At 35.1% G+C, this 26,879-nt stretch overlaps 1 protein-coding gene across 3 annotated transcripts in view; it reads left to right on the top strand.

Moving 5' to 3' along the window:
• LOC115210593 (protein C1orf43 homolog) overlaps positions 1–26,534 on the top strand; it is a 44,002-nt gene extending 17,468 nt beyond the window's left edge. For 2 of the 3 annotated variants that reach the window (XM_036502247.1, XM_029779197.2), the window contains 4 exons: positions 6,505–6,561; positions 8,871–9,037; positions 10,177–10,235; positions 26,044–26,534. In XM_036502247.1, the coding sequence (XP_036358140.1) occupies positions 6,505–6,561; positions 8,871–9,037; positions 10,177–10,235; positions 26,044–26,410 (650 nt within the window). In that variant the 3' untranslated portion in view covers positions 26,411–26,534. Of the gene's footprint in view, positions 1–6,504; positions 6,562–8,870; positions 9,038–10,176; positions 10,236–16,263; positions 16,298–26,043 lie in introns of all 3 variants that reach the window. The other variant, XM_036502248.1, reaches the window with a different exon arrangement.
• Positions 26,535–26,879: the final 345 nt, after the last annotated feature.

The raw sequence follows: 26,879 nt of genomic DNA, 5'->3' as shown, positions 1-26,879 counted from the left end.
ACATTCTCCCATGGCCAGACATATTTCCACACATTATTACAAGTGAACTACACTGCTTCTTTGAAAGTGATAGTCATTTACAACTAGTCACGTAATGTACAAGAAAACATAAACATACACACACATGCAGGCAGACACACACACACATACACACACACTGGGCTTCTTTCACTTTCCATCTACAAAATCCACTCACAAAGCTTTGGTTGGCCTAGAACTATAGTAAAAGACACTTGCCCAAAGTGCCATACAGTGGGACTGAACCCAAAACCATGTGGCTGGGAAGCAAACTACTTAACCACAAAGCTATGCCATTCAAGAAAATGCAAAAAATCTGGGATAGAAATTTATAAAAGAAAGTAAAACTGTTGTTGATCTTTGAGATTTGACTGACTGTAAAAAGCTTCTAATCTATTTATTTAATTTTAAAAATTTTCAATAGAATTGAAATGAACTTTTTGTGATTATGCTCATGTTGAAGGTGCATTTATGAAACAGTCCAACCAAATGTAGGTTACAAAAATTCAGTCGCAATTTCCTTACTTCTAAGGAAAATTTCCGTTTTCATATGTTTACAGAGAAAGGATTAGAGTGAATAAAAAGATTATACTTCTTAATCTAATTATAAACAATGGTTGATAGATATCTTCTTATTGTACTAGCTGGACTAAGACTTATGGAAATTTGCCATACAACATACCCAGTCAACCCATGCCATCATAAAACAAAGTGTGTTAAAATAGTGATGACAGCAATAATAATGATTATAAACAATTTTTAAAATAGATCATCATGTTGTTCTGAGTTTAAATTCTGCTAAGATTGACTTGGATTTGTCACAAAGTAAATTGGATTATATGATATGAAAGTAAATCATTGACTTTTGGGACTACTCTGACATTTGATAAAATAATTCCTTGCTGTATGTTTACTTGGCCAACACTTCCTTCTATACTTATTATTATTTTTTATTTAGTTGGATAAAGAGAGTATTTTTTTATGACATGTTTATAGGCCATCTTAGATTGGCAGTTGGTCTTCAGTTTGAACTTCTGAAGGTGAATGCCTGAATAGTTGATTTTGGCAAAGTGTGTATTACAAGGCTTTCAATGTGATAGATAGTATAGATGATAAGAAGAGACTGGTACATTGCTTCATTTTAGATAGTATGCAGTTTGTTAGTTCAGAAGAGTAGAAGTGACAGAGAGAAGAAACATCATGTTTGTGGGTTAGTAGTTATGACATATGAGCGACTGTATTGTTGCCAGTCAGAAGGCAGAGCCTCTTTTAATTCTTTTGTATGCAGTTGAGACTGCATAATGTAGTGTCAACACCATTTTAGATGCTACTAAAAGTGGTTTATGCTCATGACACAGACACAGAGATGCACTAGTGAGAATATTCCTAAAAACTACATTTCCTTTTTGCATGTCACATGTCCCCTGACCATCACACCTGTCCATACTCAACCCTTATAATGGTGGGTAGCCCTAGACTCCCCCTTTTAGACATCCCTGTCTGTCACTTTTTCAACTGCACCTCTCCCTTTTTTCCATCGTCACTAATCCCTTCCCTCTCCCCTGTTCCCTGTCATACTCTCACAACCTTCCTTCTTACTGTCCATTCCCTCATCTTTCTACCTAGGATTATTGCACACTCTCTCTTCTGTTCTCACTCAGTTATAGGGGCTACTTTAGGACCTTAGCTTTCCAAGTTATTAGGTGACCATCACTAGTACTGGTGCCATGGAAAAAGCACCCAGTACACTCTGCCTTGTGGTTGATGCTCAGAAGGGCATCCAGCTACAAAAAAATCCAAAGAAGACATCAGTGCATGATACATTCCTATGATTCATCCAACCCATTCCAGAATGGAAATCAAATATTAAATGATGGTGGTGATGATTTATTTAAACAGACTTTGATGTAAACTGAATGTATTAGCTGCTAATTTGAGCTTTTACATGTTCTCTTAAAATTCCATCTGTTCACATTTGAAACCAATATTACTTGAAATCTTAAAGTATGTTATTTTATAGTGCAACTTGGAGTGGATAAATACTGTAACAACGCTGGTTTTTCTAAATGTCAATGATGATTTATTGTTAGAAAACTTACAAGTTTTACTGGTTTTCTCATTGATATTCTTTTCACAAGTATTGTCAATATATGTTGAGGAAAGAATCATGCACAAACACTTCCACATAAATACATACACTCACATGCACATAAATACTCACACACACACACTTATCCATCTACCTTCCTCTATCTCTGATACTTCATCACCACCCTCTTCTCTGTCTTTTCACTTACATCTACCCACTTGCCCTTATATAATGTGTTGTAGCCATGTATCTTTTCTTCAGTCAGATACCAGTTCTTGTCCCTCCACCATACCTTAACCTCTCAGCACCTGACATAATGCCACCTCCTACTCTACTACATCCTCACTTAGCTGAGTGAGGGTTTCATTTTCTTGTGAGTTGCTTGACAACATCACTGGTGCTAGTGTCACATAAAAAGCACCCAGTACACTCTGTAAAGTGGTTGGCATTAGCAAGGGCATCCAACTATAGAAAACCCTTCCAGACTCATTGGATCCTGTTGAATCATTCAACCCATGTCAGCATTGAGTTCAGACAGTAAATGATCACACACACACATACACACATCAAGCTTCCACACATTTTCCATTTACCAAATTCAGCTCACAAGGAATTAGTTAACTCGACATGATGACAGAAGACACTTTCCTAAGGTATTTTGAAGTGGAATTGAACCCAAATCGCATAAGTTTTGAACCCTAACCACTTGGGTTATGAAGTGAGCTTCTTAATGACTCAGCTGTATTTATCCCTTGAGACAATTTAGATACCATCCCTGCTCTGCCACTAAACATTCCAATTTGTATGTGTCACCTGTGAATTTTATTTAAATGTTTTCTATCACATTTTGAATTATTCATTAAAATTATTTGGCTGGAAATTTTGTGTGTGAGTGTTTATCATCATCAGCATCGTCATCATCATCTATTAACGCCCGTTATCCATGCTGACATGGGTTGGACGGTTTGACCAGGGCTGGTAAGCTGGAAGGCTGCACTAGACTCCAGTCTGATTTGGCATGGCTTCTACAGCTTGATGCCCTTCATAATGCCAACCACTCTGAGAGTGTAATGGGTGCTTTTACATGCCATTTATGTGACACCAGTATCTGCCATGAATACCATTTCACTTGGTTTGATGGGTCTTCTTCTCAAGCACAGCATATTGCCAAAAGTCATTGCCTGTGTGAGGCCCAAAGTCTGAAGATCATGCTTCACCACCTTGAAAGGTGCTTTTCATGTGCTACCAGCACGACATTGGCTCAGCTACATTGCTTTTGTGAGGTCCAATACTTGACAGGTGCTTTTTACATGCCATCAGCATGGGTGCCAGATGCCTCTGTGAGGCTCAACACTCAAAAGGTGCTTTTCACATGCCACCAGCACAGGTGTCAGTTGTGCATCACCGGCATCAGCCATATTGCCTCTGTGAGGCTCCATACTCAACAGGTGCTTTTTATATGCCACCAGCATCAGCCACATTGCTTCAGTGAGGCCCAACACTCGAAAGGTGCTTTTTATGTGCCACTGTCACGGGTGCCAATTACATGACACTGGCATCGGCCTCGGCTATGATTTCACTTAGCTTGACAGGTCTTCTCAAGCATGGCATATCACCAAAGGTCTCAGTCACTAGTCATTGCCTCTATGAAATCCAACCTTCAAAGATCATACTTCACCACCTTGTACCATGTTTTCCTGAGTTTACCTCTTCCACAGGTTCCCATCACAGTTAGAGATCGGCACTTCTTCACACAACTGTCCTCGTCCATATGCAGCACATGACCATACTAACGCAGTTGTCTCTCTTGCACACCACATTTGATGCCTCTTATGCAGACACTTACACTCTGTCATACATGCACGCTGGTATTGTACATCCATCAAAATATACTAGCTTCATTTCTTTCAAGCCTACGCATGTCCTTGGTGGTCACAGCCCATGTTTCACTGCCATATAGCACAGCTATTCACACACAAGCATCAAACAATTTGCCTTTTGCTCTGAGGGAGAGACCCTTTGTTGCCAACAGAGGTAAGGCATTGCAAAACTAATAACTTGGTGCAGAACTTCAATATACATATGCTTCAGAATGAAACACTAGTTGAGTACAGAGCAGTAATAAGAAAATGAGATGACAAAGGAATAAATGATTGTTTTATGAACATCATAACATAATCATTTATTCCTTTATCATCATTTTCTTAAATATATATATATATATATTTTAAAAGTTGTTCCAATTATCAAGAATGGGAATGAAATCTTAGACTTTTTTATACCACCAGCTAATATTTCCTTTTCTATGATGAATTGCTATGACTAAAAAAGTAAAATTTAATTTTCTTTGCACCTCAGTGTATCTTTGACATAATAGACATACATTTGTATTTACTAATTTTAGGATTTATTTGCCAGAAATTGTTGAATACAACTAACTGTTGTGTGATTTAGATTTTCGTACCTCTCTATCAGACATTGACAATTTGCAGGTCATATGCGACCTGCAGGCGTTTCTTAATAACACATATAATGAAAAATTACTGTGAACTTTTTGGGCTGTGTGGCCTGCTGAATGATGAGCTACATGTCTCATATATCCCACTTCTCAAAAAAGGCTCTCCATATCTGCTCTGTGTATGAGTTGAAATCTCATTGCCTTCCATCTTTACAGTATCTATAAAGACTAGGACCAAAAACATAAATATCAGAGCCTATTCAATCAATTACATCCTCTTACCTGATAAAAAAAATACCTTCTCTGTACATATGAAAAGAAAATTGTGTCGTCGTTGTGGTATACTGGAGCATCAGGCTCATACTTATCGAAAGTAGTGAAAAGTGATAATTGAATGCTCGAGAATCTGAGACAGTTACTTCCCTTACTTAACTACTGCTATACAAATAGGACTGTGTTATGATAGTGGGTCCATTTTAAAGACGTTATTTCTAGAAAGAATTCAATTGTCTTCTCATGGACAGTCTTTTTTATTTTAAGTGCATGTAGTTATCTTCTTCTTTCAGTGAGACAGTTTTGGTAGAGAAGAGATTATAATTTGATTTAGTATTGTAAAAATGTTAAGATAGGCGTAGGAGTGGCTGTGTGGTAAGTAGCTTGCTTACGAACCACATTGTTCCGGGTTCAGTCCCATTGCATGGCACCTTGGGTAAGTGTCTTCTACTATAGCCTCGGGCCGACCAAAGCCTTGTGAGTGAATTTGGTAGACGGAAACTGAAAGTAGCCCGTCGTATATATGTATGTACATGTTTGTCCCCCCAACATAGCTTGACAACCAATGCTGGTGTGTTTACGTCCCCATAACTTAGCGGTTCAGCAAAATAGAGACCGATAAAATAAGTACTAGGCTTACAAAGAATAGGTCCTGGGTCGATTTGATCAACTAAAGGCAGTGCTCCAGCATGGCCACAGTCACATGACTGAAACAAGTAAAAGAGTAAAAAGAGAGTATCCTCCAGCTTTACTTTTGCTCATTTATTTCCCAACCATCTTGAAATCAGAAAATTTAATTATTATGTTCCATTTTATCAAGGATTGTCTCTATGTAAAAATAGATATCATCATCATCCATCAACACATGTTCACCTTATTCATTTCTAGCCTTCACAAATCCTCTGCATTCAGGGCCCAGGTCTCACTACTATGTCACACCACACTTCACACACAAGCATCATACACTCTGCCCTTCACTCTGAGGGAGAGGGTCCTTTGTTACCTGTAGAGTTGGTAGCTCTCCAAATGTCTTCAAATGGTCATTTATACTTTTAGAACACTCAATCCCACTGGCAGTTAGATCTCCTAAGTAACAAAAAAAAACTATTGGCTATTCCTAGAGAGCCTCCTGAGCTATTGAGAGAATCTATTTTTGGAGTGCTCTTCATGCTTAATGTTCCTGTGCATCTGCTTCATATTAAGGTTTTCTTTGCTATTAGCCTGTTTATGATCCTACAACTTTCATGCATCAATTATTTATATTGGGCATATTGTATGGAGTTTCTACTGCTCCTTTTCTGCTTAATAAGAACTTTCTTTTACCTGACAGCAACAGTCCTGTTTTCTTTCCTAAGTTTACTTTGAGGCTCTTCAATTCTATTCTGATGCCATATCTGGAATTTCTATTCCAAACCTTCCACAGATTCTGCTATAAGAACAAGGTCATCAACATACAGAATCTCCCAACAAGCGAGTCTGATTAAAGAAATATATAAATTTCTTACTCATCATTTGTAACATTTTGTCGTATACTTGCAATAAAAAAGAGATTCTAGATGCATTTTAACAAATATTTCCTTTATTTTGTTTTTTTTTTTATTTTATCATTATATATATTTATATTTTTTCCTTTATTTATATCAAGTTTTAAAATATTTTTTTTCAGACAGCAATAATAATCAAAAATTCCGCATGAAAGCTTGTGATGGTTTCTCAGTTCTTGGTAAGTTTCTTCCTAACGCCAACATATTTTCTTAATGAATTTCCTTCATTATATAAATGGAATGTTTTGCTATGGCTGGTTGAATCTTCTGCAGCACCATGTATTGCCAATCTGTACTATATTTTGTCATCTCCTCTTTGAGATACAGCATTTTCCAATCAGCCTTTTCCACTTCATCTTCAGTTTTTCCTTAGCTCTCTCTTCTACTGGTTCTACTACTTTGGACTTCTTGGCACTTTGTTATGCAGTACTCATTGTCCATATGAATCACGTACCAGCACAGCCTTCTGTCTTGTACATTATGCCTGGTTTCTCTTATACTCAATTGTTCCCTCAACTCATTTATTCTTACACTCTAACATTACACATCTATCAGAGCATGCTAGTTTCATTTCTTTCTAGTCTTCACAAGTTTCTATATATTATAGGCCCAAGTCTTGCTATCATGAAGCATTGCAATTCTGGCACAAGTATCATACAATATGCCCTTCAGCCTGTTATTCACTCTGCAGGAGAAGATCTTTATTGCCAGCTGATATAACTCCCTGAACTTTTTCCAACCTCTTTGTTCCATGACTACTATACATTCTGAACAACCATGTCCCCTGGTAATTACATCACCTAGTTAACAGAAGCTACTTCTAGTGTGCCATCTGAGTATTAAAAAGAATCTATTTTCAATGTAATCTGACTGCATATTGCTCCAATGCATCTGCCAAAAACAAAGTTTGCTTTCTCTGTAGACTTGTCTATGATTTCATAATACCTTTTATGTCTCCATATTCCTAACTATTCCTTTTCTACGTATTAGGCAAGTTTATTTCTCCGACAATACCACTTATTTAACACCTTCTTCTCTGCTGAACATAATGAATTTTTACTAAAATTTTGTAGCATTATCACCAGACTCCAACTCTAATTCATTTTCTATGATTTTACTGAGCATAATGAACAGTATACTCTAAACTGTATACAGTGTTTGTAAAAAAATTATTTCAGAGGTGCAGCCTAAATAGAAAAATACGAAGATTTACGACCAGTAAAATTTTGCATAATAAAATAAAAATTAAAATAAAATGAGCTAAGGAAAATAACTCAAGAGGTCTAGTAGCCCTGAGGTATGTCTGTAGCTGTCCCCCTTACCTGCTGACAAAGATCAGATTTTTTTCCCCCATCACGTAAATTCATCTTGAATTTATTTGCTTTTTTCTTTGAATTACTATAACAAATACAAATGCTGCTAGGTTTCTATCTCTTTATTCCATCCATCGTTATTACCTGATATTTCCAAGAGGAAAATATCAGTTAATTGAGAAATATTACCTCTTATAATGTCAATTATCTACATTCTTACCATTTGCTAGTTAGAGTTATTTCCCTTAGTTTTCTTTTCTGTTTTTAATTCAGATTGCTAAACAATTCTTTCTTTTTCATACACACATATATACATACAGTGTTGTCATCTGATACTATCAGGCTCAGGTTTGAGTAGATCATGTATATATATTCTATGTGATGAGGTCCAGTACAAGTGAAACCTGTCTGAAAATGATTTTGTAAAATTCTTATTTATTGGAATTGTATCCTCTTTTGTTTGAGAGTCACTAACAGTAAGCCGCTAAGTATTTGTTGTCTTTCTCCCATTAATAAGAGAGATTTTAATAATTGAGAGAGGTTTTTAGCATAGATCATTCTTTGCATAAGTTCATAGTTGGCAAAATTGTTAGAATGTCAGGTATAATGCTGATGGTATTAGTTCCACTGCTCTTTGCTCTGAGTTCAAATCCTGGTGAATTTGACTTTTCGTCTCTTTGGGGCTGATCAGTGGAGTACATTCTACACACACAGTCTCTCTCTCTCTCTCTCTCAAAAGTTGGCTGTGATCAGGTCTAGAGCAGGATGGGCAGCATCCTTTATGATTTCATGAGGGTTGGGGATTCATGGAAATGCCAGAATATCACCCCTTAACTTATTCATGCTATTGGTCCACTTGAGCTATTCCTTTTTGCTCTTTTTTTTTAACTTTTTAAATATCTTATAAAGCTTGCTACTAGAAAATACTTACCCATATCTGATCTAGATCCTACAAACATATGCTAGGGCTTATGTTATCCCAGGTTAGAAGGGAGTTTACTGAAGAATGTATTGCTGCTGCACTTAGTTGGTTGAGTAAATATGTAGAAATCTCTGTCTGTTTGTTTCTTTCTCTTTTGAATGATCTCTTAATGACAGACAATTCAAAATAGGTTTTACTGACAACAAAACATAATATACTAATGTAATATCTTACTAATAAAATGTATCTTCAGAAGAGGAGATTGTAAAACATGACATTGATAATGGAGAACGTCATCCCACTGAAACAGTTCGTCAGTACCTGTACCGTTTACACACAAAGGGAATTCTCACTAAAGTATCCCTTGAACTAATACGCAATGTTGTTCTTCTCTATGAAAATGCCAGACATACACCTCAGGTATGTAATTTAAATTTTTCATTTTATTCTATTTTGTGTGTGTGTGTATGTGGAGGGACTAGGGAAAATATTACTTTAGTTAGAAACAAGTGAGGGTTTAGCAACAAGAAAGATTATCTGGCTATAGAGAATCTGCCTCATTGAGTTCTATCTATCCTACACAAATATTGGAGAAGAGAATGTAAAAACAATGATAATAATGCTGATTGCTGTGTGTTTGTATGAATATGTATTTATTAATATGTGAATTTGTGTGTATGAAGGAAAAGGAAAATGAAGTAAAAGATTCATGATAATAATACAGGAGTACAAGCAAAATAACTGGAAAAGAAATTTAATTTCTGGTTCATGGATCATGAGTTTGTATAGCTTCCTAAAGTTATTTTATTATGTTGCTGAGTGGGTCACTATCAAACACCACAGTTCATCAGATTCACCTAGCTATGGAGGAACAAGCCTTTCTGTAAAAGTTGTATGAGCTAGACTAGTTATTGTACTTTGCTAGCCAGTTCATTCCACATGCACTTAACCTTACCAAAGCCTATACTGAGCACTACTTCCCTGGATTTTTGAGATTTGTGAAAGAATTATTAAATTTAAGGCAGTTCTAGAAATGTTCTACTTTATATATTGTTTTTTAGTGCCAGCTTACCTTTAATCAAATAGACCTGTCATTAAAGAGTTTCAAGCTGTATTCATTCTATCTTTTTTTTTGTTTTCCCTATTTTAAGGACAGTAGTATGTGATCTAATGGAGATTTTACCTTCTATTTCTAGCAGATCATGTGACTGCACAAAGACTTTCCAATTGGCTTGTCATCTGGTTTATATTATGTGTTAATAACATCTATAAGGAGGTGCTTTTTCCATTCACCAAAGTGAATGGAGTCGTGGTCAGGAGGAACTGATATCATCAGATAATATCCAACATTCATCGGGTGTTTCGACCCTGAATTGTAACACCCGCCTGTTGGTGGGTCAGCAGAGGTGGCCAAGTCAATGCTCCTCATCTCCTCCTGGCTCCCAGCTTAACTCCTCTCTCTTGCTCCAAAGCCAACAAGAAGTTCTTTCAGCTGCCTTTCCCATCCTGCACACAGCCACCTTTCACTCCTTACCTCTCATATGTTTGATATTTTGTAGCCATTTGAAGAAACAGAATATAACAAGTTCAAAGAAAATCTCCATTTGATTATCTCTCAGTGAGTACATTGCGACTTTCTGTATTTTATTCATGCATTATATTTGTGTGTGTGTGTGTGTGTGTGTGTGTGTGTGTGCACACGTGTGTGTGTGTGTGTGCACACGTGTGTGTGTGTGTGTGCACACGTGTGTGTTTGTGTAGCAAGGTATCATACTCAATGACTGGCATTGTAGCATCATCCATGAACTGCAACAAGAACAAAGGAGATGATCTAGAAAGAAGCAATGAAAGAAACTTCAAGCTGAGGGACCAATTTATGGAATTAACTGAAAGAGATGTAGAACAATGGACTGGGAAGAGAATTATTTTAGATGAGATGCAGTTCAGAACACAATACCACTACTGTCATATTCATAGTGGGATAACTACAAGAGAAGCTTTTAACTGAGAATAAGCTACTCTGTCTACTATTCATTGACCTAAAATCAAAGTGCTAAGCTCTGTTGTCTGGTGATCTTTAAAATGACTACGTAATGATGAACGGCTTGTGAGAACCATACAAGACCTGTACAAAGATACCATCAACAAGATGAGGGTTAAGAATATGTTGAGCAAAGAATTTGGCATGTAGCTCAGTTCTCAGCTTCCTTGTGCTTATTAATTATAATTCTCCGGGCTATTATAGCCTTAAGGAATTTCAGATGAGTTGTACAAGAGAGAACCAGGACTCTGTTAGCCTCTGTTAGCCCTAATAACTTTGCAACAAACTGTGAAAATATTTCAGTGCCTGTGAACGTATGGCTTCATATCTGGTATCTTTCATCCTCCTGTTCACATCACAGTTTTTCTATAAGTTCAGTCATATTGGTTGATGGATTTACTGCAACAGATAATTTTAAGCCGACCAGAAAGGTGCAGGTAGGTTTGCACTCATTATACATAGCTTGAGATGATCCAGAGAACATTTGTAGCCTTGAGCTTCCCAGTGTGCAATAAATTGTAGCCTTCACATGTATCCTTCATGTCATGAGGGCCATACTCAGCACAGATCATTTTAGCAATAATATTTTGTTGTTGTAACTCTATAATTCTTGTAAAATTTATCATTATCCAGTCTAAAATAACTTGCAAACTATTAGTTTTTAATCCACGATACTTAAGGTGTTACATTTTTAACACAGTCTTAAGTTACTTATCTATATATGTGTGTGTGTGTGTGTGTGTGTGTGCGTGTTTGTCGATATATATATATATAGGAACAACTTGGTACTCTTTTATTTGGTAACACATCACAGACTACTCTCGGATACAGACAACCTGTGTGTACAAGTGACAGTGGGAATGCAACAAGATTAACAATACCTAGGTAGTTTAATTATCATGTGTTGAGTGCATCCAACCATACCTATACACATATATGTATGTATGTATGCATGTTTAGGTGCAGACATGGTGTGTGGTTAAGACATTTGCTTACCAACATCATGGTTTCAGGTTCAGTCTTACTGCTTAGTATCTTGAGCAAGTGTCTTCTACTATAGCCCTGGGTGGATCAAAACCTTCTGAGTGGATTTGGTCGATGGAAACTGAAAGAAACCAGTTTGTGTGTGTGTGTGTGTGTATGCGTGTTTGTCGATATATATATATATAGGAACAACTTGGTACTCTTTTATTTGGTAACACATCACAGACTACTCTCGGATACAGACAACCTGTGTGTACAAGTGACAGTGGGAATGCAACAAGATTAACAATACCTAGGTAGTTTAATTATCATGTGTTGAGTGCATCCAACCATACCTATACACATATATGTATGTATGTATGCATGTTTAGGTGCAGACATGGTGTGTGGTTAAGACATTTGCTTACCAACATCATGGTTTCAGGTTCAGTCTTACTGCTTAGTATCTTGAGCAAGTGTCTTCTACTATAGCCCTGGGTGGATCAAAACCTTCTGAGTGGATTTGGTCGATGGAAACTGAAAGAAACCAGTTTGTGTGTGTGTGTGTGTGTATTAGTGTCACCTTATCTTGACATTACACAATAGTTGTAAACAAGTTTTATTGTCATATAACATGTGTCATTTGTTTCTAAACTTCTGTGAAAATATGTTCAATCATGAGGAAAAAATTACTTTGCTTGGAAACAAGTGAAGGTTGATAACAGGAAGGGCATCCAGCTATGGAAAATCTGCTTCAACAAATCCTGTCTGATCCATGCAAACATAGGAAAGTAGATGTTAAAACTATGATGGTGATGATATAATTTACTCTTGTTTTCCCCACTAGTTGAAAGAATCTACAAGTGAAGAATGATTTTTCAACTTATTTTCTGTATGACTAATTATTCTATAATCAAATCAAACTGTTGTGTGTTTGTGACAGCTGAGTTATTAACTTGAGTAAAATATTTTGTTCTGGGACATAATTACAATACCAACATTATATCTGAACCTGCAACCATTCTTATCTACTCTAAAAAGTTAACAAAAACAATATGATTGGGTTTTTAGAAATTTGCAGATATTTTGATTTCTCTGTCAAAAAAAATTACGCACTTAAATCTTTTCTTGCCATATTTCTAAAACAGTGACAAAGAGTAAATATGCTGCCTTTACTTCAATTCATCTTGAAAATAATGAAGAATATAGTAAAATAGCTTTTTCATTATTAAGCTGGATTTTAGAACAAAAATTATCATGAATTTTTCACAGAAAGTTTTAATTTAGACCACTTTAAAATAGGAATTTGTATCATTGAACCAGGGATAGTTTCAGGCAGATTAGTATCAAAAAGGTTATGACATACCAAAGATACTTATGAAACAAATACATAAATAAAAGTAGGTTTTTAATATTATGAGCAGCTAATAATATTCATACAAGCAGGGCCAAATTTTGAGATTTTGTAACTGTCTTAAATCTAAATCTCTAAATAGTCATTTAACTTTTAGGTTCTATAAACTATTAAGGAAAATAAGTCATTGAGATTCATTAAGATTAAAAGTCATAAAGATTCTTTTGGAAATACTCAACAACTACAAAAACAAATAAATAAAAACTTAATATAATTGTTTAGCAGAAAATTAACACACTACAAGGGTTATTCATAATAATGATGGATCTAAATGAATTTAGTACAAAGTAAGCCAGCTCAATTTTTTCCCTTCTTATAACCCATTTTGAGCATGTCTTTTTTTTTTCCTAATTTTTCTAATTATTATTTGTTCATTTGGGCATTTAAGAATGTGTTGATATTGCATGGTATCTTTTCAGCATGGTATTGTGGCTTTTGGTTCTCATGCATATTTTTTGTTAAAGAAAATAAATAGAAAATTATGAAAATTGGATTTTGTGTGCATGTGTTTTTATAATGAGTTCTAGGATAAAGCATAATCAGCTATACTCTGAAAAGGACAGATTCAGAAATAATGTATAATGGAACAGCCTCAATGCTTTTAAGGCAGTTTAGGATCTTTGTGTGGATGTATGTGCCTCAGACATTCAGAATATCTGAAGAAATGGGCATATTTTTACATCCACCAAACTTTATACAACGTGATCTAAGTCAACCTTATTGACAATTGTTTGTCCTGTCTTTGGTCAGAACACTTGAGTCTCAAAAGATAGCCCAATCCTTCTTTTGAGACAGATTTAAACTCCAGAAGAAGGCAGTGTCAGACCACTAATATGGTATCCCAAGAACACATTAGAAGTCAGTTCTGAATTAACAGTTCAAGACAAATATGAAGTTTACACTCATATTTATGTGCCTTTCATTTAGATCTGGTGTTAAAAACTACTAAATTAATGTAATACAATAAGAGAATTGACATTATTTATGATGAGTAAAAGATTGATTGGAAACGCATGTGCTCCAGCTTGGCTGCAGTCAAATGACTGAAACATGTAAAAGAAATAAAGAATGCATGCATTTAGATAGACACATAGAGGTTTATATACGTGGGTACAAATATGACAGTATAATTCCAAATTCAATCCCATCATGGACCACTTTGAGCTAGTCTTCTATTATTGTCTCAGGCTAACTTGTCTTGTGTTTGTGTGTATCAAGGAAGAATGGCACAATCAGGGTGTGGGACAACAGTAGTGTCATATTTGATATTATAGTACTTTAAAAGTTCTGTCCCCTTAGAACCAGGTCCACTTTGCTTTTGAAGAGATTATTGAAACAAATAGAGGCAAAGTACTGGGGACACCGTAATTGGCTAAAAAAAATCTTGATGGTGAGGCCCCTAACATGTCTCCCATTTAATGACCAAAACCCTTAAAACAAAAATTGAAACACACACACACACACACATTAACTTGAATACATGTCTGTTTATACATGCACACACACACACATATTTATTAAGAATGAGAAATGGAATGAAATTGATCAACATACTGCCTCTTCATTGAATTACAATGTAAGTGGCTGAATATCCTACAGACATTTGTACTCATAATGTTATCCTCAAACAGAATCAGTATGACAAAGGTACAGGAAGTGAAAGAAACTTGTCATATATGTGTGTATATGTCTCCTTGATTCTCCTTGATATCACAAAATAGCTATAAACAAACATCACTGCCATATAAGTGGAGTCCTTCATTTCCAGACTTCTTCAAAAACTTGTCCAGCTATTGAGAATATTACCTTGCTGGAAAACTGGTGAAGGTTGGCAACTGTAGGGCATCTGGTTATAAATAATCTACTTCAATGAATTCTGTCAACCCATACAAATATAATCATATGATATAATACACATGTGAGCCATCAGTAAATGTAAAAAGAAAAGAGAAAGAAAGATGAAAAGTGGGTTATTACGAAAATAAAGCTGCCTATCCCTTCAGTAATTAACTGACTGGCACTCTGTCAGTTATGACAAGGAGGGTTCCAGTTGATCTGATCAATGGAACAACCTGCTTGTGAAATTCATGTGCAAGTGGCTGGGCACTCCTCAAACACCCTTAACGAGGTTCTGAAGGAAATCCAACATGACACAGAGTGTGACAAGGCTGGCCTTTTTGAAATACAGGTACTACTCATTTTTACCAGCTGAGTGGACTAGAGCAACATGAAATAAAGTGTCTTGCTCAGGAACACAACACACTACTGTGAATTGAACTCACAACCTTAAGATCAAGAGTCAAATGCCCTAACCACTAAGCCATGCACCTTCATGATCCCTTCAGTAGATGAGGAAGGCAAAAATCCTCTTGAGCAAGATTTGAATCTGGAACTCACTACAAAACACTGCATCTACGTCTGGCTCTCCAATTGTATAATCTATAAGAACGACACTAACAATAACAAGAATGATGAGAAGAATAATTAATGAGATTATGGAGGCATAGGTGTGGCTGTGTGATTACAAGTTTGATCCTAATCACATGGATCTGGGTTCAGTTCCACTGTGTGGCACCTTGGGCAAGTGTCTTCTACTATAGCCCCTGGACCAACTAAAACCTTGTGAGGGGATTTGGTTGATGGAACTAAAATAAGCCCATTTTATATGTGTGTGTGTTTTACTGTTTCCTTGCCTTGACATGAGTGATAGTTATAAATGAGTGTCAAGTCATCAAACCCACACCAGCATTTAATGTCCATTTTCCATGCTGGCATAGGTTGGACAGCTTGACAGGAACTGGCAAAGCTAGAGGCCACACCAGGTTCCATGCTCTGTTTTGGCTTGGACCTCCAGCTGTAGAAACCAATCCAAAACAAACCAAAACAACCTGTGCCAACATAGAAAACGGATGTTAAATAACAATGATGATGATGTCACTATTATGCAAGTGGTGTATTTAGTTTCCAATTTTCCTTGTAAACATGTCTGGTCATGAGGAAATAAATATCACCTTAAAGTGGATGTTAAAATAATAATGATTATACTTGATTATATTTATGCATATGTGCTTTCTCCAATTATTTTTTTGGCTGATTTTTATATTTGTTTGTATGCTTGTTTGTTCTTAATCATTCATTAACTGCTCTTAATCTTTATTTTTTCATTGTTAAATCATTGAACATTTCATTATGGGTATTGGGTTTGTTATCTATTAAAAATCTTTACAGGTTATCATCAGACAAAAGCCAAGATGAATTCAAGGTATCTTTAACACTATTTGTTGGTATCTTAAATACCAAAATTGTAGCTTAATCTATATCCTGCATGTGACCTACTTACCAGTCACGTTCTTAGATGGTCACCTATCTAAGCCACTTAATTGCTCAGCTTTTTACATTCCTTACCAAGCTTTTAAACAAAAAGTAATAATATCCCCTTTTCCTTCTATATTAACAATTCCTTTTTTTATTCCAATTTTTTTTTTACTCATCCGTGTTATAAAATGCAGCTTTCTCTTTGGCTACAGATTTTGTCTACAAGTAGTTAAAAGTAACTTGTGAATAGAATAGTAGAATTCTAGAATTCACAGCAGAATTTTGTTGGTATCTTATCTTCCAAGGGAGCAACTAAAATTTAACTGTATTTCTTCTTTGTCCATTACCATAGAGCAATTTCTAGTAATTTCAAATTCTATGTAAAAAACCAGTTAATCAGAAACAGCTCATCAGTTTAAAATAATAATAGTTAGCTGGAGTTTTATTTTTGTTTTACTTTATTGAATAATTCAGTTTTAATAATTAAACAGTATATAACTAAAAATAAAATAAAATTAAATTCAATAGGCACAGCTGTGTGGCTAAGAAGCTTGCTTAACAACTCTGGTTTCAGGTTCAGTCCCACTGCATGGCACCATGGGCAAGTGTCTTCCACTATAGCCTTGGGCCGACTAATGCCTTGCGAGTGAATTTGGTAAATAGAAACTGTGGAACGCTGTGTGTGTGTTGTGTGCATGTGTGTGTTTGTGCTTCTCCCCTCTGCTGCTTGACAACTGGTGTTGGTTTGTTTACATTCCCATAACTTAGTGGTTTGGCAAAAGAGACTGAAAGAATAAGTACCAGGCTCAAAAAATAGATGTACTGCAGTTGATTTGCTTAACTAAACCTTCATTGTGGTGTTCCAGCATGGTCAGTCCAGTAATTGAAACAAGTAAAAGATAAAAAAATTAAAAGGGAAATGCAATAGAATATATCATTCTTGGCTCACTGTATTTAGTGGTTTTAATATGTGTTCAGATATTCTAGAAATAGTGAAATCTTTGAACAGAGAGAAAGACAGAAAACTTGTAGGTGGTGGGTACACTCTACAAGCAAACATTTTCAAATGTATGTACTGCCACAGTGTATGTCACTATGATATTTCTGAGAAACATCAGCAATACTCTCAGCATGTTCATTTTATACATTTTCTCCCAGTGTAATTTCAAATTAAGTCGGTGAGCTAGCAGAGTTGTTAGCACACTGGGCAATATGCTTAGCAGCATTTCTTCCAGCTTTATACATTGTGAATTCAGATTCTACTAGGGTCAGTTTTACCTTTCATCCCTTAGATTGAAGTAATCAACTTATCCCCTCCCCTCAAAATTGCTGGCCTAGAACCTTGAAAATGTACTGGTGTCCCATTCAATGGAAATGTGATCTCAGTTGCTTGCATGCCACGAAAACTGGGTAACTGGCTTTGTGAGTCTTAGGGCTGATTGGTAAGTTGGTTAATCTTTTATAAGCTTCCAAGCTACTGATCTGCAATTTGATTTCATTTCTCAGTTGAAGTCATTTTATTTCATTTATCATACTTAAGCTGTTAATAAAGACATGAAGATTCCAGTCCACCTCTCTATCCTTTCACTAATAATTGTAAAATACAAGACTCTTTAAAAACACACTCTATTTGATAAAATATCTTCTTATTTGTATCATACAATACACATTTCAATGCTTCTAATAAAAAAAGAATATTTGTTTACGTTATAGTAATGACATTTAGAAAGCTATATCTTGACTTAATCATGTTATTAATTAAACAAAATAAAACAAGTCTGCACAAATTACTTCTTCATTTTATCCTATCTCTGGCCATATTACTGCTCAGTTTCACTCAGCTTTTGTTAATTAATTCTAACTTTTACTTAACCTAAATTCACTCAATTAACTGCTAAACTGCCAAAGTGACACCCTGTATTTCTGCTACCCTTTCATTTTTCAATCTCACCAACAGATCCTGAAAGCATAAATTTCCCGTTTGTTACCCTTTATTTCTATCTCAATATATTTCTTCAATTCATCTAAAACATCTCTAAATAAACAACTTTTTTTTTTAGTTTTTTATTTTACTTTTTTAAAGACTTAGAAGAGATGTGAAGGTATGTGACCTAGTGGTTTGGGTGTTGCACTCACAATTGTAAGACTATGGTTTCAATTCCTGGATTGGATGGTGCATTGGGTTCTTGAACAAAAACACTTCATTTCACATGGCTCTAGTTAAGATTTGGTTATTTGTAATTGATCTAGTGACCACTGAAAAGATCTCATATTGGTTCATGTGTGAAGGCAAATTTGTGTCTTAAGTTCAGTATTCTTTCCACAACCATTCCTCATTTAAAAGTTTCACTTATTGTTGTCCAGCAATCATGGTCATTTGGAATTTGTGAAATGATGAAGTTGTATTTCTTTTCCATACACCAAAGTTTGGTAACAGGATTCCAGGATTCTTCCTAGTAGAATATTTTCATTATGGCTGGAATAGAACAAAATATATATTTTTGATACTAGAGTTTCAAACTTCTCATTGTTTACCACTAAATAGACAGCTTTCTTATATTTTTTTCCACAATATTGACATTTATTGCTTTCCTATTCTTACTTGCCAGTTTATAAACACTGCATTATAGTGTTCATGTCTGTGAATGAGTATAATTTTAGTGGAAGTAAAATAGTTTGTGATTTAGGGGTAAACGTCCGTTTTATATTTCATATTTCAAGTTCTTTATGCTAGTATAGATTGTTGTCTATTTTAGAATTGTTATTTCAATAACTCGGTGTTCTTTCTACTGTTAGCCATGAAATAGGATTGAAACCTGTTTTAGGCCTGAAGCAAGCTGAGTAAGTGCCTTGATGAGAGGCAGTAAAATATCTCTAGTGAGGTTTGAGCTCATTCCCAACAACATATACTTATATTCATCATTCCTTTTGTCATGTAATGAAAATTTTCATCATTCTTAGTTCAGCTAATATTAAGACAATCTAAAGAACTTCAAAGTGTACATTTCTTGTAACAGGGAAATAGTTATGACGAGGAATCAAGTCATATTCTTGTCTCTTCAAGCTCAACTTGTGATTTAACCTTGAATGGTCATGAATGTTGGGTAATGGCTGAAAGAATATGATTGCAAATGCCAGTGGTCAAAATGGAGTTCCTCTGAAGTGTCTTTGGAATAATGTTGTTCAATAGAGTCCTTGGCTCAGAGATCAGTAAGTCTCTATAGGTCGAGCCATTACTTCTCCACGTTGAGGTGGGTCATAGCTCTGGTACTATGGATATATAATAATAATAATAATAATAATAATAATAATTGTGTACAGTGCTCAGGTGCACTACAACTCATCTAAAGTGTATATATAATCAGGTGTAGTTTCGGCGGATTTCGGAAAGCATGAGGGCCTTAAAGGATGCAGTGTCATGGCAGTCAACAACTGACACAGGCAGTTTATTCCATGCTTCAGCAACTCTGAGCATGAAAAAATGTTTCCGAAAGTCATAGGAGCTGTGTTGTTTTCTGACTTTGTAGGCATGTCCACGTGTGTTAGACACATGGAGATCAAAAAGGTGTTCAGTGTTGTTGTTGGTGAGGTGGTTGATAACTTTGTGGGTGTTTACCAAGTCCATCACCAGACGCCGGAGCTTCAGTGAATCCATGCCCAGGGAAACAAGGCACTCAGAATATGGTAGGTGTCTGATGAAGGGTATGCGTTTGGTTGCACGTCTCTGGACAGATTCCAGGAGGTCAATGTTCTGAGCAAGATAGGGGTTCCAAACTGATGATGCGAATTCCAAGTGTGGTCGTACCATAGCTGTATACAGTTTTAAATAGATGGCTGGAGAGCGGCTAACAAAAGTCTTGCTGAGTGATGCCAAGACACCCTCGGCCTTCTTGACAATTTTAGGGATATGCTTTGTCCAACGCAAATCACTGCTGACAGTGATGCCTAGGTCACGCTCGCAAGAGGATTTCTTGATATCAGTGTTGTGGAGGGAGTATGTGGACGCAGGGTTTTTTCTCCCAAAATGCATGGTGGTACACTTGTCCACAGAATGTCACAGAAAAGAATTGCAAGACAAGCCAACCAGCAAGAGACCTAGGGGTGGATCAAGAACAAGATGGTTAGATAATATCCGTAGTCTCGGTTGTACTTGGGAATCCTGCCAGAATATCTAATGATAGTTGCTTCTGATAGGGCCTTATGGAAGTGGTGCCTAAAACTCTACACCCCCATGACCCTCCCAGGAAGAGTGGGGGAAGAAGATGGATGGATATGTGAAATATACTCTTCTAACAAAAACCCCATCAAGCTGTTGTGGCTTTGCAATACCAAATAATCCACAAATCTAAAAGAAGATATCCAGGCTGTGCTTGCACTTCTTGTGTTCCCTAGTACTATCCATATTAGAAAAATTATCAATACAACATCCTTAACATGTGAGTGTTATGTAAACCCCAGATACTGGAGGAAGTGCCTGAGATTCTACCCCAACAACCTTTCTTGGAATAGTGGGCAAAGATGGATGAATGGTTTATCATTTCTATTTCTAAAACCTATAATATTTCAGAGTCTAATGTATAGGAATATATAATGAGTCTAATGTACAGGAATGTAATAATCCTGTAAAAGTTTATTGAATATCAAAATAGAACATTTCTCACAAAAAAAAAAAAAATTGCAGATTGTAAACATTTCTCTGTCTGTAAATCTGTTTTCTAAGTTGAATATGGTGAATTCAGTTTTATTTAGTTAGTATCCAATAAATATATCCCATTTTTTTTTTCATTGGAGTAGAATTTTAACTGCATGGATCATTTGTTTTTTCTTAGATTTTAGTATAGATTCATATTTGAATTTAGATTTGTATGTACTGTAAAACTCTGATTTTTCAGGAAATTATGTTAATGATTTATTTAAAACATTGTTAACTTCAAAATAATTAAATACATTGGTGCTATTCTTGAAAATGTATTTAAAAATATTTTATTCGATTTTTAAAGTCTCTTCTGGAAAATTTCTATATGGATGGCTGGAATCAATGAAATCTAGATATAATTAGCATAAAATCCTGTGTCTGTCTTATCACAAAAAAAAAAAAAAAGTTGTAATACTGAAATTCTGAATGCAAAAACCAGCTGAATGGTTGTTTTATATGGATGGTAACTCACACTTGCTTGCCTTATTTATATTTCAACAGAAGGAAAATGTTAAAACATTTTTTTTTTCTTTCTCTTCAGTCCTTGAAATCTAGTTTAGCTACACAAAGGCACAAGCACATCTAAAGACCTAGCTTTCAATGTTATATAAATAGACTAATATTATCGTTGTGAGGCAGCAAGCTGTCAGAATCATTAGCACACCAGACAAAATGCTTAGTGGCATTTTGTCTGTCTTTACGTTCTGGGTTCAAATGCTGCCAGGGTCAACTTTGCCTTTCATTCTTTCAGGGTTGTAAATACCTGTTGGGCACTGTGGTCAATTTGTCAACTTAGCCCTTCTCCCGAAATTGCTGGCCTTCTGCCAAAATTTGAAACCAATATCATTGTTGTTGTTGTTAAGGCAGTGAGCTGGCAAAATCATTAGCATGGCTGACAAAATGCTTAGCAGCGTTTCTTCTGATTTTATGTTTTGGTTTCAAATGCCACCAAGGTCAACTTCACTTTTCATCCTTTCAGTGTCAATGAAATAAGTACCTATAATAGAAACAATTATCATTGTTGTTGCAACCATCAAATAGTGGCACAGTATTTAATAAGTGATTCCAGAAATAAATACTACACTCCTACACAGTTTAGGGTTTTTGTCTTGTAAATTACTTTGTTTGTGCCATGTAAAAAGCATCCAGTACACCCATTAAAGTGGTTGGCATATCCAGCTGTAGAAACCATACCAAAGTAGACAATGGAGCTTGGCATAGTCATCTGGCTCATCAGTTCCTGTCGAGCCATCCATTCCATGGAAAATGGACATTAAATGATGATGGTCATAGATAGATACAGTACCTAGGTATTTTAAGTTCTTTTAATAGTTATGTAATTTTCATTTTAAAAAGAAAAAGGATTACGATTTAAATATCTTCCTAGTAAAGATAGCCAGGACAGATTTGTGTCATAAGACCAGTTGTAGGTTTTGTATTTTGTTTTTTAAAAGAAATCATACAATTACTTCACATCATCATTGTCTTGTTAATTCCAAATCAATGTTAACTAAGAAGGCAGTTTTACTTTCTTCACCGGAGAGGAATCATATTCATAATCATTTTTGTATCTCTTCCTTATCATTTGACTGTATAACTCATTAATTCCTTTACATATCTGTTTCAAAAGTCAGCTATATTTTATCACATAACTCCCAGAAACCTTTTACTGTCTTCAGTTCTAGGGTCTCCAAAGTCATTACCACACTCACCCCACAGGCTGGCTTGTGTATTCATTCTGGTCTTTCTTTTGATATAATCATTAAACTGTCCTGCCACATCTATAGATTACAGCATCTATAGCTCACACCTTTGAAGTTAGTTCTCACTAAAGCATCCACATAACTAATTTTTCTTGTTGATCCAGCATGTGGAGCATACACAAGATTTATAGTTGCCATTGTATTACTTATCAATAAGTTTGATCATTATAATTCTCTCACCCACCAAAACAGCAATTATGTCATCTGTCTACATCTCAGCTAAAAATATGCATATACTCACAGGTGTAGCTGTGTGATTAAAAAACTTGTTTTGCACCCATCTGGTTTCAGGTTCAATCCTGCTTCATGGCACTTTGGGCAAATGTCTTCTACCACAGCTCCAGGCTGCCCAATGCCTTTGTCAGTGAGTTTAGTTGACTGAAACTGTGTTGACGCTCATTATATATATATATATATATATATATATATATATATATATATATATATATATATTATATGTGTTTGTGTTTTTTTTGTGTGTGTTCCTCTCTCCACTCCCTGACAACTGGTATTGGTTTGTCTACATCCCCATAATTTAGCAGTTCAGCAAAAGAGACTGATAGAATAAGTATCAGACTTCAAAAAATAAATACTGGGATTGATTTATTTGACTAAATCCTTTGAAACGCTGCCCCAGTATGACCGCAGTCCAAGGACTGAAGCAAAAGGTAAAAATATAAAATAAAATTTTTATATATTTTTATAAATTTTAAGATTTTATTTAGGCATAGCAGTATTAATAACCTGGTGTTAGAGCTCGATATATGTTAAGAATAAAGCATTAGTCAAGTACGGAGCATAATATGAAATTAAATAAATGGTAAGGAACAGGAATTATGTAATCAACTCCATTAGCTAACAGCTATTTCTGCTATAAGATGCAGTGCACTCAGAGCTGAGTGCCTGTGCATCACCTTATGGCTTCCTCAGAGCTTCTAAAGTAGAAACAGCAATAAACTAATGAAGTTGATTGCATAATTAGATGCAGGCATGGCTGTGTGGTAAGAAGTTTGCTTCCCAATTTCATGGTTCCATGTTCACTCCCACTGTGTTGCACATTGGGCAAACGTCTTCTATAGTTTGGGTCTGACCAAAGCCTTGTGAGAAACTGAAAGAAGCCCATCATATACATAGATATATATATATGTGTGTGTGTTTTAATGTCTGTGTTTGTACCCTACTGCCACTTGACAACTGGTGTTGGTGTTTTTAAGTCCCTGTAACTTAGCAGTTCAGCAAAAGAGACTGATAGAATAAGTACCAGGCTTAAAATGAAAATAAGTACAGGGATCAACTAGTTCCACTAAAATTCCTCAAGGTGGTGCCCCAGCATGGTCACAGTCTAATGATTGAAGCAAGTAAAAAAAAAAAGAATTCCTGTTCCTTAGCCATTTATTTAATATCAACACACACACACTGACAAAATATTCTTCTCCACTTCATAACTTGCACACAACCCATATCGTTTTGCCTGCTTTATTCAACAGGGTTTGTGTGAATTACTGAAGCATACCTCAGTAACATATTGATGTCATTGTTTATTAGTTTTTATTTAAAGAGAGACGAAAATATTAGTGAAAATGGGCCTTTTTTTTGTACTTAATTTTCACTTCCTCTTTACTTTCAGCTTTTATTTCATTTACTTTCTTTTAATTATTACATTTAGTTTTTTTTTTTTGTTTCATTCTTTCATTGATCATGCCTTTCTTCCATTCATTTCTTCTTTTTGCTCTCTTTCCTTCTCTTTTTTTTTATTGTACCTTTGTTTTCTATCTTGCCCTCTCTTTTTTCTTCCTAGCTTTTCTTTCTTTTCCCTTACATTTCTTTATCATTTCTGTCTTCCCTTTTCCTCTTTTTTCTTTCTTTTTCTTTAATTATTCATATATATATGTATTTGTTTCAGATACTAAGCTAACTACATCTTTGTTCCTTCTGATACAAAAACTTATAATTTCCTATATAGAAACTACTTTCTAGAATTTCATTGCTTACTGAATACAATATGACAGATATTCATTCCATAATTTAAGTTTATATTTGGGATTATTTTCCTCTTAGTTTCTTTACAACTTTGTATTGTGATATAATATACTATAACGTTATCATCGAGAAATGAAATGTTTATTTTACCTTAAAGTGTATTGTTTGGTTAGCAAAGTTTATGAAAGTTGTATCAGTATACGAGGGGTGTATGGAAAGTCTTGAGCCTCAAAAAAACAAAACATGGTACAAGACTTCTGATGAAGGTACAAGACTTTGAGGCTCAAAACTTTTCATGTATCCCTTGTAGCTTTGTCACCAAAAGTTTTTCATCTAGAAAATATGGGAATCAAATTTTATTGCCATTATTTCTCAGGTAAATATATATATATATATATATATATATAATAGTCCTGAAAATAGAATTTGAATAATATAGCTGGAACACTGGTTAAATGACACATTTCTTTGTTTCCTGAGAATAAGTATGTCATATAAAGCTATGTTTCTATATTGTTAAATAACAAAATTACATATGAAGAAATAGTATGTCGTATATATATATATAAATAGGAGTGGGGTATGTGTGTGTGTATATATATAAATGGGAGCGGGGTATGTGTGTGTGTATATATATTATATATATACACAATAATACCTAACTTTATGAGACCCTGTGTTTATGAGTTTTCACTTTATGAGTGTTCCCCGAGAACAAATTAATTCATATATTGAGGCATTGCTGTTTGTGTGTGTGTATATGTGTATATATACATATATACATACATACATACATATATATATATATATATATATATATATATATATATAGTAATATGTAAAGGTAAGATCCAAGAATCAAATTGTTGGAAGTTAGTAAGCTTCAAGCAATCCATAGAAGGTATAAAAAACAACTTTCAGGAACAATAGTGGTTTATTGATGTAGAAGGTTGTAAATATTTCCCATATCGAAGATTCATAAGTTGTAAAAGATTATTTTATAGTTCATAGTTAGCCCCCTGGGATTTTGTGTACTTATATATATATATGTGGGTATATATATATATATATGATATCTAAAAATTACTGAAACTAAAAATGTTACGGTAGATTCTACTGATTAGTGAAACTATTTTTAATTATTATAAATGAACTATTACTAAAATGGCTATAATGGAAACCAAGTCAAAATGATTTTTAAAACAAAAAAAACAACAAACATTTATTTACGTCTAAATACGTTATCCATTTCAGCATTCGCCGTGTCTCAGCTGCCACCGAACAAACTGTACCAAAGCGAAATGTGCAGGTAATATTTCAAGGAATGAAAAAAGGACGTCTTGGTGGTACGAAGTCGATGATCCAGCCACGTTCCCGAAGCAACAAAGAAATTGAGTCAGATTTCTCACAAGAGTATTGTCGAATGCGCTCGAATACTTTGCCCAGTGTTCAAGAGAAGAAGAAAACACCTCGTACAAAGAGCAGTGACCAAACAGCATTATTGGAAAGCCGGCACTCAAGTCAGCGAAGCAGTTCAGATCATTCTACAACAACCAGTACCCAAGGAAGTGTAGAGAAGCTTATTCATCCTTGTCACACATCTACAACACAGATGGCATAGTTCTAAAATAAATAGAACATTGTCTGTGTGTGTGTGTGTGTGTGTATGTGTACGTATATGTATATCTCACTAAAGCTACTTATGTATTTATGTAAATTCTGTAATAAAGCTATTTAATTTCCAATGGTATTTTTCACTCATTAATCCATTATCATTTAAATTGGTCATATCTGGCTCAAATATTTGATCTGTTTTATGTTAGAGCTAGCCATATCAGGCCCAAATATTCTACCTGTTCTACGTTAAAAATGACCAGATCTGGTCTCTCACATCAACCCTACAATGTCATTCTAAAATAAATGAAATCTCAAAGCTACAAGGTAATGGATATTTAATCCAAAACAATAACAATAAACATGCATTATATTTCACAGAGTAATCTGAATGCTAAAGGGTTAAAATAAATAATCACCGGTATCCATGCTAGTGGAGCGCTAAGAGTATCATACGAGCGGGATTGATGCCAGAG

Source organism: Octopus sinensis, linkage group LG4 (assembly GCF_006345805.1).
Source record: "Octopus sinensis linkage group LG4, ASM634580v1, whole genome shotgun sequence".
Taxonomy (NCBI): Eukaryota; Metazoa; Mollusca; class Cephalopoda; order Octopoda; family Octopodidae; genus Octopus; species Octopus sinensis.
Note: the sequence above shows the minus strand (reverse complement) of the source record. Positions and strands in the feature narration are given on the sequence as shown.